This window comes from Chelonoidis abingdonii, chromosome 4 (genome assembly GCF_003597395.2).
Source record: "Chelonoidis abingdonii isolate Lonesome George chromosome 4, CheloAbing_2.0, whole genome shotgun sequence".
In the NCBI taxonomy this organism is placed as follows: domain Eukaryota; kingdom Metazoa; phylum Chordata; order Testudines; family Testudinidae; genus Chelonoidis; species Chelonoidis abingdonii.
The window spans coordinates 4508010-4522982 of record NC_133772.1 but is presented as its reverse complement, the minus strand read 5'-3'; the positions used below and the strand labels follow the sequence as shown (position 1 = coordinate 4522982).

Genomic DNA, 14973 nt, shown 5'->3' with positions numbered 1-14973 from the left:
TGGAGATTCCACCACCTCCCTAGGTAACCCATTCCAGTGGTTCCACACCCTCCTAGTGAAATAGTGTTTCCTAATATACAACCTAAACCTCCCCCACTGCAACTTGAGACCATTGCTCCTTGTTCTGTCATCTGCCACCATGGAGAACAGCTGAGCTCCATCTTCTTTGGAACCCCCCTTCAGGAAGTTGAAGGCTTCTATAAAATTCCCCCTCACTAGTCTCTTCTGCAGAGTAAATAAACCCAGTTTCCTCAGCCTTTCCTCATAAGTCATGTTCCCCAGGCCCCTAATCATTTTTGTTGACCTTCGCTGGACTCTTTCCAATTTACCCACATCCTTTCTGTAGCAGGGCCCCCAAAACTGGACGCAGTACTCCAGATGTGGCCTCACCAGTGCCAAACAGAGGGGAATAATCACTTCCCTCAATCTGCCGCCAGTGCTCCTACTAATTCAGCCCAATTTGCTGGCCATCTCGACCTTGAAAACCCACTTCTAGAGCCCCAGGGCCACTGCGGCCCCTGCCCCAGCTCTGTTACCTTCCAAGATGATGATCTTGTCCTGCAGCTGGGTCTCGATGCACTCGAGGGTGTTGAAATTGTCCACCCTGAAGATATGCTTCCTGGTGGGCTCAGAGGCGATTTCCTGGAGCTCATGTTGGCCTCCACTGCCGACCTTCACAGAGCAGAGGGAGGTACAGTGGAGACAAGGGTATCAGCATCAATCACAGCCAAGAGCCCTGGGCACATAGCCACCCATCCTGAGCACTGCTGGGCCCTCGATAGGCACGGCTGAGCCAGCACCCTGGGCTGCTCCAGTGAGTGGGGGGTGGGGTGTTGAAACATCTTGGCACAAGTGTCACTGTGTTTTGAGGATACAGGCCTCAAGCCTGAAGTTTTGGAACCTGCCTCATTTCAGCACTGAGTTGTGTCAGTTGTATTAGCAGTGGGGACAGGGAGCTTCTTGCCATGGGGATTGTCAGCAGCCTGGGGCCCTGCATGACTCAATCTCCAGGGCGCAGTGAGGGGTGAGTGCTGCAATGTCTCCAGGGGACGTCTCAGGGCAATGGGTGAGGGGGTGGGACCACTGCGCTAGGCCGGTGGGTTGTGTGCCATCGGTTCAGCGGTGGTGTGCAGGCACTTCCTGATCGCTGGGCCCAACATAAGCCACAGACAAAGGTCTAACAAGATCCAATGGCTGGAAGCAGAATTTACACCCATTCAGATTGGAAAGAAGGTGTCAGGTTTAACCATGAGGGGAATTAACCATTGGAGCAGCTCACCAAGAGCCACGGTGGATTCTCCATCCCTGGCAATTTTTAACTCAAGACTGGCTGGTTTTCTAAGAGATCTGCTTTGGTTCCAGCAGGGATTATTTGGGGTCAGTTCTCTGGACTGTGCCACATGGGAGCTCAGACTAGATCATTGCAAAAATCCCTTCTGGCCTGGGAATCTACATCTCTAAACCCGAGTTTGTTGATGAAAGGCAGCTTACATCGACCTACCTCTGTAACCGGCTATACTAAAATGTAGCTCCCACCCATGTAACGCACCCACTACACCGACTTCATAACTCCACTTCCGTAAGAGGCGTTGCTTTTAGGTCAATATAGTTAGGTCGATGCAGTGTCCATATAGTCACTATGTGGTTTACGTAGCCTGAGGCTCCAGTTTTTGGCCCTGGACCGTCAGGCTTCAGTAGTCAGTGCCTCACAATGCCCTGCACTGACGGTTAAAATGGTACAAGAGTCCCTGGTGAGGATGCACACTGCTAACAGAAGTAGAGAAATGTGGACATGAAAAACTGATTTAATTCCCGCGGTGGCTGTGTGATGACATAACTGAATTCGACATAAGTGTGTCGTGTAAACTTGCCCTTTGTCTTGCTGCTGATGCCCATTTCAGTCTCTTTGGCTCAGCAGTTTAACGGAGATAAATGTCAAGTGACTGAGAGCAGTTTGGGGAGGATCAGAGCTGTTTTTTGAGCCCCAGGAGTGTGCAAAAAAGGCTTTATAAGAACCAGGTGACTTTGCTGTTTAACTGGGGGGCTGTATCTCAGAAATCCCTTGTGCAAATCACCCAGAATTTAGACCACTGATCTTAACATGCGTACCATGAGGCAAACCAAATTTAGGACAATCTGAGTCAGCACAGGGACCGTAGGGCAGTCAGAAAATCCAACCTTTTCCTAGACAGTGCTGCTCAACCTGAACAACAGAGGAGCTCCAGCTCTCCTATAATGTCAAATGTTGGTCCAGTTACAACCCAGGGTCAGTTCTTATGTGATGGGAACCCCCTCCCCATCCCCTGTCCTTGGACATGGGCTCAGATCCATACTAGTTCTCCGCACAGCTGCAGCTCACCCCGATGGAGTAGCGGATGATTCCAGCTCTCTCAGCTTCAGGTATGACGTCTGAATAAGAAAGTGAGTCTCCAGATTTCACACCATCTGTGATCACCATGAGAATCTTGGTGGCTTCATCCCGAGCACCTTTCCCTGAGGTGAACAGCTCCTGCCTGGAAAAGTGGGTTGGGGAATGCATGGGAGGGTTATTGATACATAATAACACCTAGTGCTCATCCACTGCTTTGGCATTGCAGATCTCAAAGTCCTTGACAAAGGAGGCCACTGTCATTGCCTCCATTTTACCAATGGGGAAACTGAGGCACATGGCAAGGCTGTGACTTGCTCAGAAGCTCAGAGCTGGCAATAGATCCCTGGAGTCCTTGTTCCCAGCTTCGCCCTCTTTGCTCTAACCTACTAGTGCCCACTCCCCTTCCAGAGTTGGGCACAGAGCCCAGGAGTCCTGATGCCCAGCCCCCTGCTCTAACCACTAGTCCCAGTCCCCTCCCACAGCTGGGGATAGAACCCAGGGGTCCTGAGTCCCTGTCCCTTAGCCCCCATGTCCTTGCAGCCCATTCCCTGTGGAGTCAGCACGGGGACAAAGGCAACACCTACATCACTTTCCGGATGGCGCTGGCCGTGTGCGTGCCTCCCGTGAGCTGCTCAATCCCCTGGACAAGGCTATCGGGGTCGCGACTCCTCCTGTACTGTGAGAAGTCGAAGTGCTCTGTAAATTTGTTCGAGTACTGCATGAGGGCAAACTGCAGGAGATGGGGAGAAGAGAGAAAAAAACCCAGGGGTGGAATTTCAGAAAAGCAGGTATCAGACTCAGTTAACGACTGGGGCAGGCGGTCGAGACATAGCTGGTTCTGCAGCAATTTTTTCCTGGTTTTGGATGCAAAATCCATTGCTGCTCCCTGCAGCACAGCACCCCCTAGTGCTGCACTGGGGCCTTGTGGTCAGCACTGACTGCAAGGGGCAGGGTAAGTAGTCAGGGTTCAGCCCGTGCCCGTTACCTGCGTGTCGGTGCTGCGGAAACGCTTCATGATCTCAGAGATAAACGTCTTTATCTTTCTAAAGTCCACAGATGCGATGCTCCCCGAGCCGTCGATGAGGAGCGCTATGTCTGTGACATGTTTGGGGCACTCTGATGGGGACAGGAATGAAGTACATCCTGACTCCACTCCACAAACGTGGGAAACCCATCAGAGAGAGCTAGACCAGACCAATGGGCACATCTAACCTGGTATCCCGCCCCCTGCCGGCCACCCCGATCAGGCCCCTCAGCCTCTCTGTTGTAATATCATCCCGTCCCTGCCATGGAGGGGTCCTGAGAGTAGAGCGTGACATGCACTGGGATGAAAAGAATACACCCCACCCCCCTCCCAGAGCAGGGACAGAACCCAGGTGGCCCGACTCCCAGCTCCTATTGACATCCTGAATCAAACCAATGGGCCCACCTAGCCTGGTATCCCACCCCCTGTCAGACCCTGGGCCCCTCTAGACCCATCTCCACTCCTCATCCCGATGGCCCATGTACCCACCCATGAACCTAGGGTGTAAGGGCCCCCCCCCCCACTACTGTGTCATCCCTCACTTGGCTGGGTGTCCGGGATGCGCTGGAGTTGCGAGAAGCTCTGCTGCAGAGGGATGCAGTGGTAACTGATGTACGGGTTCTCCCCACAGTCCTGATGCACCTTGGGGCTGCATACCTGGGCCGTGAGAAGGCACGGGGTCAGTAGGTGCTTCTCTGACCAGAGCACTGAGGGTGGGGAAGAGAGCCTGGGGCTTGATCCCTCCCCTGCAATGGACATGAAGGGAAAGGTCCTGCCAGGGCAGGGGCCCCCTTGAGGCAGACAGGACCTCAGAACCTCAGGTCCCAGCACCTAACTCTGAGAGGAGACAGGAAAGTCACACGGGGGCATCACCTGCTTACCGCAGTCCCTGCTATAGCAGTGTCCAGTCACTGTTGCCATGGCAATGTCACCAGCTAGCCATGCTCCCTGCTATGTCCATGCACAGTCTCTGTCACCATGGTGACAAGCCAGTTACAACGCCCCTCCAGCCTTGTGCTGCCCCTCCAGTTACAGGAGTTACCAACAGCCCTTGCACAGTTATTGTGTAGTCCTGGGGATGTCACCAATTGTCACCGCTGCACCATTGCTCCAGCCACACTGACAGTGCCCAGTTACTACCATCCTCGAGTAGTGGGGTTTGGGGAGCGATCTGTCCCCCTGGAATGATGAGGGAGAAAATGTCGGACTCCAGTCCCAGCACCCATTTCCCCTGGATGTGGTACCTACCTGGAACTGGGAGCCTTGGGCATCCAGAGACAAACTGAGGGACGTGTCCATGGCATCCGGGGACCCTGACAGGGGAGAGATGCAGACCAGGCTGAACAAATAAACTCCACTCCACTTCCAGAGGTGAGCACAGAAATGGGTATTCCCGGTTCCCAGCCCCCTCCCCCCTGCTCTAACCCACTAGACCCACCCTTCCCTCTCAGAGCTGGTGACAGCAGGGCCGGCTCTAAGCACCAGCAAACCAAACATGTGCTTGGGGCTGCACATTTTCAGGGGCAGCATACCGGCCATCTTTTTTTTTTTAGCTTTGGGTGGCAAAAGCCTAGAGCTGGCTCTGGCAGCAGCAGCGTGTCATGCGCGGGGAGTGCCCTGGGGCTGCTGCGGTTCGCACCATGGGGGAGCAGTGCCCGCACCTTGTGGCTGGGCCGAGCAGGCTCCGAGCGGGGGACACTCAGGGTAGGGGCCGCCCTGTGGGGCACATGGAGCCGTCTGCAGGTGCCGCAGGGCGACCACACCCCCAGTGCCACAGCTGGGGCTGGGCAAAGCGGCCTGAGCCACCGAGGGGCTGTGGCAGGGCAGCCAGAAGCAGCAGCGGGGTCATAGAAGGCAGGGCGCGGCTGTGCAGGGGCTGCGTCCCGGTCTCCAGGGCTCCTCTCCCTCTGGGGCTGCCCTGCCTCCACGACTCAGCCTCCTGCTGGGGCCGTCCCCCGGCTCTACCCTCCTGGGTCCTAGAGATCAGAGCCCCAGCTGGAGGGACCCTGGGCTGAGGCACGACTCAGGAGACCCACTGCTTACCCTGACCCTGCCAGTGCCGGACCAGCTGGAGGCAAGGGGGGAGTGGGCAGAGTCAGCATTGGTGGGGGGACCCCAGGGCTGGGGAGGCAGGGGATGGTGGGGGAAGAGAGAGCCCAGTGCTGGGGCAGCAGGGGGTGTGGGTGGGAGAGGGCACTGGTTGGGGGTGAGATCCCAGGGCTGGGGTGGGGGGCAGCTAAATTTTTTTTTGCTTGGGGCAGCAAAAAATCTAGAGCTGTCCCTGGGTGACAGAACCCAAGAATTCTGGCTCCCCACCCGAATCCTATTGCTGCACGCCACAGGACAGGGTGCCCTTACTCTGGATGGGGATCTCCTGGCAGCGTCTGGAGCCTGGGTCACACTTGTAGACTTTGCCGGTTTCATTCATGTTTCCTGTCTGCAGTGGAGCCCCGATGATCAGCCTGTAGGGAAAAAGTATGGGGGGCTTAGGGGTTGCCCCACACACCCAGGGGACTGAGGCCCAGGGAAGGCAGCCCAGCCAGACATGCCCCTCAGCACTGGGCACAAGTCATGTGGGGTCCCATGTTCGGCCCTTACCCCCCATCACTGGCACTCCTGAACTGCAACACGCTCTGCCCAAACCCCTCAGCTGCCTCCTGGAAGGTGATGGGTCCCTCTACGTCTACGCTGAATCCACGGCTCAGTGCCAGCACTGCAGGGGTTAAACAGTCACCAGTTAGAGCTTCCCTGATGAAGATAGGGTGACCAGACAGCAAGTGTGAAAAATCAGGACAGGGAGTGGGGGGTAATAGGATCCTATATAAGAAAAAGACCCCAAAATTGGGACTGTCCCTATAAAATCAGGACATCTGGTCACCCTAGATGAAGGCCAGGCCAGTGGCTGCGGGACTGAATTCCAGCCTGCAACTCTAACCCACCAAATCCCACTCCTTTCCCAAAGCCAGAAATAGAACCCAGGCGTCCTGACTCCCACCTCCTCACCACTGGCTCCCGGCTCTCTAGCCCTCAAGGGTTACTTTATATAAATCACTCCCTGCGTTCATTTGCGTGGTGCCAGAGACTTTCGTTTAAATAGAAATATCATGAGTAGAGCGCTACCAAATTCAAAGTCCATTTTGGTCAATTTCACAGTCACAGGATTTTTAAAATTGTAAATTTCATGATTTCAGCTCTTCAGATCTGAATTTCAAAGTGTTGTAATTGTAGGGGTCCTCAAGCAAAAATTGTGGGGGTGGAGGGTCGAAAGGCTGGCGGAGGGGCTGTGGCACTGGTCCCCTTACTCCTTTGCTGCTGCTAGCAGTGGCGCTGCCTTCAGAGCTTGGCACCTGGCCAACAGCCGTTCCTCTCTGGCTACCCAGCAGCACAGAAGTAAGGGTGGCACTACTGTGACCCTCTCTAAAATAACCCTGTGACTCCCCTGCAACACTCCTTTGGGTCAGGACCCCCAGTTTGAGATATGCTGGTCTCCCCCATGACATTTGTATAGGATTAGGTACAAGCACATAAAAGACCAGATTTCACAGTCTGGGGCATGTGTTTAATGACTGTGAATTTGGCAGGGCCTTAATCGTGAGTGGATTCAGCGCTGGTGAAGAAAGTCCTAGATTTATCTCCATCCACTTTCCTGATGCTGATCCATAGCGGATGCACTTCCTGTATGGACACAAGGGACAGATCAGTCTTCATAGACTGACAGACCCTATGGCCACGTAGCCCGTGATTTTAGTTATTATTCACTTATTGTGTGAAGTTATGAATTTGTTATATCATATATATTCATTGTATGTTAACTAGAGTTAATTGGTAGGATTATAAAAGTATAAGATAGCTCCTCTAAATACTGAACCAAATACTAGAGATAATTAAGGCAAGCTGGAATGCAAGAACCCACAGGTTAAATCCTGCAAGATTTTAGCTTAGCTATTTTAGGCTTGGAGACAAGAAATGATGACATAAGTGACTGAAAAATAACCCGATGCCCTAAAACTATGGGAAAAGAGGTACCAAATGATAATATTGTGCAAAATTACCCAGAAGACTAATATTAGATCATAAAAATACCATAAAGGCGCATCCGTCTCAGACATGTGTCTTAACCATGGGTTACAGCCTGTGCGTCAATGCTAATGAGAATAAAGGGAACTTACCCAGCCTATAGAAAATTGGAGTCCATTAAGTTTTCAGAGGAGACAGACCAATAGGGGAAAAGAGGCGGGACACTTTTATGGACACACAGAATGTAGGTGTAGCCAGAATCACAGTATAAAAAGAGGATGTCCAGAATGGAAAAACTGAGTTCCCTCTGGGAGAATCCATCAGGAACCATCGCTCTACTGATGATCAAGCCATGAGAGACCCATCAGACCCTAACACTTGTGATAGACCCAGGGCAGTTGGGTACAGCAGAAGGCAGAAATACTAGTCACTGGATTAACAGTTTTCTGTTCCTTACTGACCAGAGCGGGGGCTGCTCCAGGTTAATGAGAACACCTGATTCTAATTAACCTGCAAAGAGTCAGGAGAGGCCATTAAGCTAATATGATCACCTGACTCTAATTAAAGCCCTGCAGATACTATAAAAAGGGCTCACTCCAGTCAGGCAGGGGACAACCAGGGGTAAAGAAGTGCAGCTGAAGAGCCGGTTACTGAAGACACCCCCAGACCATCGTTAAAGGAGCCCTAAGGTAAGGGTGAGGAAGGGAGAAGCAGGAGAGCTGTGGGGAAGTGGCCAAGGGAAATGTAGCAATTCTGGCAGTGAAAGGTTGGCTGCCAACAGCTGCTTCCATTAGGGTCTCTGGGCTGGATCCTGGAGTAGAGGGTGGGCCTGGGTTCCCCCAACCCACCACTACAGGAACATCTCCTGGGAGGGGAAGTCAGGCCCCTGCCAGGACAGGAGGCTAAACTGTTCCGAAATAAGCTCCCAGGGACAACAGAGACTGTGGGAGTTCTCTCACCAACCTCCTTGCTGGCCTATGATGAAAAGGGCTCAGTAGACTGTAACGCTGGCCCTAGAGAGAGAAGAGCTACGTGGAGGGTCACAATGAGCCACTGAGGCTAGCATATACTGCCTAGAAGCACAGGACCCACGGGGCAAGGTCAGAGCTCTGCCACACACTATTGTCAAGGATATGAGTATAACTATATTTGTAAATTGTGCATAGGTCTGTATAGAATTTCTATATGTTTGGGTAATCATAACTAACTTTAATAAAGCTTATAAAATAGGCTAGACCTGGTACAGGTGAATTATAGATGGTCATTACCTTTGGTCTCTGTGTTCTGCTCAGTTTGAAGCAAGTAAAAGAGGTGACTTTCACTCTGTTAAGATTGAAACTGTAGCCGCCAGAGCCAAACCCACAGTGGTGTCACATCACATTACAAAATGTACTTTAAATAAAATAAAAGTCTACAGCCAGATGGGACCATTGTGACCATCTAGTCTGACCTCCTGCTTAACACAAGCCAGAGAACTTCCCCTGCATTTATTCCTGATTGAACCAGAGCAGATCTTCCAGAAAAATGTCCAGTATTGATTTAAAATGTCCAGTGATGAAGAGACAAAGCGTCCTGTGGCACCTTATAGACTAACGGACGTATTGGAGCATAAGCTTTCGTGGGTGAATACTTGCTTCGTCAGATGCATGTAGTGGAAATTTCCAGAAGCAGGTACAAATATGCAAGCAAGAATCAGTCTAGAGATATTGAGGTTAGTTCAGTCAAGGAGGATGATGCCCTGTTCTAGCAGTTGAGGTGTGAAAACCAAGGGAGGAGAAACTGGTTCTGTAATTGGCAAGCCATTTAGAGTCTTTGTTTAGTCCTGAGCTGAAGGTGTCAAATTTGCAGATGAACTGAAGCTCAGTAGTTTCTCTTTGAAGTCTGGTCCTGAAGCTTTTTTGCTGCAGGATGGCCACCTTTAAATCTGCTATTGTGTGTCCAGAGAGATTGAAGTGTTCTCCTATAGGTTTTTGTATATTGCCATTCCTAGTATCTGACTTGTTTCACGAGAATCAGTGGTAATGTGCAGAACGCGATGGCGGCAGAAGACCTTCTCCCACAGACATAGCTACTGCTGCTCATTGAAATTGTTTAATTATGTTGACCAGAGAGCTCTCGCCCATCAGCGTAGAGCAGCGAAACAAGTGATCTTACATTGGCACAGCTGCATCAGTAGAGCTGTGCTGCTATAAGATCGCTATTGTAGATATGGCCTTAGTTTGTCTAGTGTCAACTTTCAGCCATTCAATCATGTTAGACCTTTATCTGCTAGATTAAAGAGACCAATATTAAATATTTGTCCTCCTCATAGCTACTCAGACTGGGATTAAGTCAGCCCTTAGCCTTCCCTTAACTAGACTGAGCTCCTTGAGTCTATCGCTATGAAGCAGGTTTTCCAATCCTTTCGTTAGTCTCATGGCATTTCTCTGACCCCTTTCCAATTTATCGACATCCTTTGTGAATTGTAGGCACCAGAACTGGACTCACTATTGCAGCAGGGGTTGCACCAAGGCCATATACAGAAGTAAAATAACGCTTTGCTCCTACTCGAGGGTCCCCCGATCATGCATACAGAGATCGCATTAGCCCTTGTGGTCACAGCATCACCTTGGTAAGTTTGTGTCGCAGGAGCCAGAGCTGTCACTCTCCAAACTCATGTCACTCACAACACCAAACAGCCAGCGTCTGGCTACACTGAACCCTGAACACACAGGGTAGCTACTATGCAAAGCTCCCCCCGTGGAACTGGCTGGGAGAAGTGGGTGAGTGAGGAAATCCTCCCCGACTGGCTGTCCTTCCCCACATCCCCCGCCTTCTGGAGAAAGGCAGCCAATCAGGGTTTCTGCAGTAGGCAAGCAAGGCCAGGAGTAATTGTGGGAGAGAAGTAGCGAGTGCAATAATGTCTCAGGGTGACTCTGCTCTCCTCTCCCCCTGCCTGCTCCGTCCCTGCAAACCCGGACCTGGGAAGCAGAGTGCCTTGCTTGGAGCTGCCCCCTTTAGGCTTGGAGGCAGTAAAGACCCTCCAGATTTGCAGGAGGAGCAAATGTGGGGCAAGGTGGGGTGCAGAATTGAGGGGCTGGAGGGCGAGGTTGGAAAACTGTGGGACTGGCTGGACAAAAGGGGGTGCTGGGAGAGCGAGGGCCGGCTCCCCCAAACTTCCCTTCTGAGGCCTCGTCTCCCAGTGCGCCTCAAAGCCCCAAGTCTGTCATCCTTATTCTCAACCACCACAAGGTCTGCCCTCCCCCATGCCCTGCGAGGTTCCAGCCTCACAGACAGACGTGACTCTGAAGCAGAGGAACCTGTGATGGCTTTATAGCAGGACTGTGTCAACCACATTCACATCCTGCCCACCTACCTCATCCCCAGCCACATCCTACCAAGCACACGTGCCACACGGAGAGGGAGAGTCATACACAGCCCCATGCTCTACCAAAGAGACCCAACAAATGGCCACATCTCAGTGCTGAGTGAGCGAATTGCTGTACCAACAGCTCCTATGCCCTACCCCAGAAGTGTCTGCATCCCAGAGCCAAATAACTTCAGGGATTCCATGCCAGCAAAATATGGATTTCATGTGCATTGTAACGTGTTTGATGTGGTATTTTCTAATACAACAACCTCCAGAGAATGAGAATTATAATCCAGTGTCAAAACGTGCTCCTCACCTGTGTATGCAAATAGACCCACACCAACTTTAGACCATGCCCTGAACTGGTCATTGCTTATCAACGTAGCCTCTTTTACTCCATTTAGGTTGGCACCAGGGGCCTGTTTCACACATTTTAACAATTTGTCTCTCTCTCATTGTTCATTTGTGGCCAATACCGTATCTCTCCGGCTCTGCACTTACATTTCTCCATGTTCAAGCGTCCTTCATGTCCTCTTGTGAGCATGTCAGCTTGGAATGTGTAGATATGTCATGTCCTGACCACCCGATGTTAATAGCCTTCAATACCCTCTGTGAACTCCCATCCTCAGCTGTAGCCTCAGCCAATTCATTCCCAAACCTTTCTGAGCCTGAGCACCAGACCCCACCCCCTCTCTCAGCGCTAAGGATAGAGCCCAGGAGTCCTGACTCCCAGCTCATTCAAGCTTCCCTTTTGTCTAGTCCTTGGGGGCCATTTTATGTGAATCACACCACACATTCATTTGCATGGCAGCAGAAACTCCCACGTGAAGACTAACTATCAAGAACTGATTTACACTGGTGAATGAAGCCCTTGATTTATCTCTTGCTGACCCGGATTCATAGGGGGCAGCGGGGAACACTTTCTGTAGGGTAGCAGGGGCAGATCAACCTTCATAGAATTACAGAACATAGCGCCAGAAGGAACCGCTTTGAGCATCTAGTCTTACTTCCTATGTAACACAAGCCAGAGAGCTTCTCTGAATTAATGCCTGTTTGACCTAGATTGGAACATTTAGAAAAAGATCCAGTCTTGATTTAAAATTTCCAGTGACCCTCAACAGGGGCCTTTTTACGGGATGGGGGAGCAGGCAGATACTGGATACAGTGTTGGTATATAATACTTTAAATACTTCTTATGGTTTACAAAATGAATCTTATTTACGTTACATTTATACCCCAAACATACTATACCGGAGCTCAGTAGTTAGACGTTGTGATGGTTAGTTGGGGTTTAGTTTAGTTACAAGGTGTGGGGAGTTCACAAGTACCACGTTAGATATAAACAGGGCTTTGGATTATTGAAAGATGATAAATTGCAAATGTGTGAAGCTTTTATTAAAATTTTACTTTGTGACGTTATTCGTTTTTTGGTTTTGTTGTTTTGGCCCTTTACCCTTTGTTTTAAAGAGATAATTTTGGGCAGGCTGCCATGAGCCAAGGCAGGCCATTTTTAAAATTCTTATACATTTTTATAGCAGTTCCACTGGTGTTATTTCCTTATCTGTAGATTATTCATTTTTTCCAAGGACATAACAAAGTTGTTTGGTACAAACTGGTTTTGACCACTCGACCTTTAAGTTCTTGCTTTGGTTGCTAAAATGCAAGTCATGGACTCAGGTTTCAAACGCACAACAGCCACACTAGACTTCATGGCCTATAGCGTATTACATAGATATATAGATGTTTTATATCCCAATATTCCCCCTTTTGGTACATTATTAATACCATTAATTATCATATTACTTAATAATTTTGCAAGCAATTAAATTTTCTATATTATTTGCCTTAGTACTTTTTTTTGCTTTTTTATTTGGCAGTATAAACATAACATAATAAAGGTAAATAAAATTATGAATACACATAGTATAACCATAGGATGTAACATTACATTTGGAAAAGCTGTAAAGCTTGGAAGACCATTTTAAAAATCATTATACCAATGGTGGACTGTTAGTTTTTGGGGTGTTTTTTTAAAATTTTAATATTTGATCATTGTGGACTGGAATTTTTTTTTAAATTGAACAGATTTAGATATAATTCACTCTGATGTCATTAGTCTTGGTCTGTTGTCTTTGGCCTTCACCCTCTGTTCTGAAGAGATAGCCCTGGGCAGGCTGCCACGATCCAAGATGCACAATTTCCACCAATTCTTATACATTTTTATAACAGTCCTGCTGAAGTAATTTCCTTATCTGCTGATTCTTTATTTTGTACAAATAGGTTTTGACTGCTTAATCTTTAACTTTTTGCTTTGGTTGCCAAAATGCAGGTCATGCACTCAGGTTTCAAACACACAACAGCCACACTAGGCCCCATAGCATTTATCATATTACATATTATATCCCACCAAGGGAATCCATTATGACCCTCGGTAAATTGTTGCAGTCACTAATTACTCTTGCTGTTAAAAATGTTACACCTTATTTCCAGTCTAAATTTGTCTAGCTTCAACTTCCAAGGCATTGCATTGTGTTAGACCTTTGTCTGCTAGACTGAAGAGTCCATCATCAAACATCTGTTCCCCAGACTGAGATAAGCACTCATTAGTCTTCACTTCATTCATCTAAACAGTGATTGATTGAGCTCTTTGAACCTATCAGGGACGTTCTCTAATGTTTCAATCATTCTCATGGCTGTTCTCTGAACCCTCTCAAGTTTATAAACATCCTTCTTGCACTGTGGGCTCCAGAACTGGACACAGGAGTCCAGCAATGGTCGCACCAGGACCAAATACAGAGGTAAAATAACCTCTCTGCTCCTACCTGAGATTCCCCTGCTTATGCCTCCAAGGATAGGCCACAGCATTGCACCAGGAGCAACTTGGCCCAGGCAGTTCTTTGTCTGTCTGCCAAGTCTATCAATTAGAGTAGGGTGGCCTGGTAAGCTTGTGTTGTGGGAGCCAGAGCTGAGACCCACCAAACATGTCACACAAGAAACACCAAACAGCCAATCAGTGGCAAAAGTGAATCCCTAACACACAGTGTAGCCAACTCTCCTAAAGCAGAGTTCTCCTCCCTTTTTCCCTCTCCACCCCTGCAAGCCCAGGCCTTGGACCTGCCCCCTCCAGGCTGGGGAGGTGGTTAAGACCCTCCAGAGCTATAGAAGGAGAAGATACGGGGCAAAGTGGGGCTGGGTGGGTGGAGCCTGGGGGCAAAGGAGCTGAGGGTGGGGGAGGAGCTGAGGTGGCCTCCCCCATTCTTCACTTCATTCTCTTTTCAAGCCCCATCTCCCAGTCTGTTCCCCCTTCCCAGCCCATTTCCCTCATCTTCAGCCACCCCAAAGTCTGCCCCCCTCCATTCCCTGATGGGTCCAGGCTTCACAGACAGAAGAGATGTCACTCTGAAGCAGGGGGAAGTGACTGTGATTTTACATTAGGATTGAACAGTTGCAAATGCTGCATCCATTTCACACCTGATGGACTCTCCTCGCCTCCCCGCATCCTAATGAGCACACACGCCCCACAGAGAAGGGGAGCCGCACCTGTGACCCACTCCCATCCCAGAGAGTCTGGAGGGAATAGAACAGAGAGGGAACTGAACCCAGGAGTCCTGATTACCAGCCCTCCCCCTCACAAGACACTAGAATCCCATTGCCCTCTCAGAACTGAGGAGAGAACGCACAAGTCCAGGTGCACAGGCCTCCTGTTGTAACCCATTAACCCCACTCCTCTCCCACAGCCAGCCAAGGAAAGGACCCAGGAATCCTGAGAATCCAGCTTCTCCCATTCCCCTGCCAGACGGGTACTTGCTGGGCACCCGTGTGAGGGAGCCTAGCTTTTCCCAGTCCCTCTGGCTGGCACTTACCTGCGCAGAGGTAGAGGAGCAGAGGAAGGTGGTCCATCCTGTACTCGGTGTGGGGTGTCTATGGAGCAGAGATGCTCTGGTAGGATGTGTGAGGTTCAAGAGCACTGTGCAGCAGAGTGCAGAGGAAAGAAAAGTGATACCTAAAAAGAGAGAAACGCTGCCAGGGCTGGAGGAGGGGACTCAGGGTGTTATAGGGCGGGAACAGAATGGAGAAGATGCAATCAAAAAGTCAACTACACTGAAACACCCAACTGGTCAGACACACACACACAGCTTTGTGGAGGCAGATGAAAAACAAACAAATAAATGACCAAACACACACACTCTGAACTGCCTCATCTCCCTCTCA

General features: G+C 49.9%; 1 protein-coding gene across 1 annotated transcript in view; it reads right to left on the bottom strand.

The window, feature by feature from the left end:
* Nucleotides 1-14661, bottom strand: part of LOC116815074 (integrin alpha-D-like) — a 29014-nt gene extending 14353 nt beyond the window's left edge. The window contains exons 1-9 of the mRNA XM_075064640.1: nucleotides 14625-14661; nucleotides 5994-6108; nucleotides 5754-5857; nucleotides 4644-4708; nucleotides 3938-4052; nucleotides 3357-3487; nucleotides 2956-3101; nucleotides 2360-2513; nucleotides 500-672 (exon numbers count right to left, since the gene is read on the bottom strand). Of these exons, the coding sequence (XP_074920741.1) occupies nucleotides 500-672; nucleotides 2360-2513; nucleotides 2956-3101; nucleotides 3357-3487; nucleotides 3938-4052; nucleotides 4644-4708; nucleotides 5754-5857; nucleotides 5994-6108; nucleotides 14625-14661 (1040 nt within the window). The remainder of the gene's footprint in view (nucleotides 1-499; nucleotides 673-2359; nucleotides 2514-2955; nucleotides 3102-3356; nucleotides 3488-3937; nucleotides 4053-4643; nucleotides 4709-5753; nucleotides 5858-5993; nucleotides 6109-14624) is intronic.
* Between the last annotated feature and the right edge of the window lie 312 nt (nucleotides 14662-14973).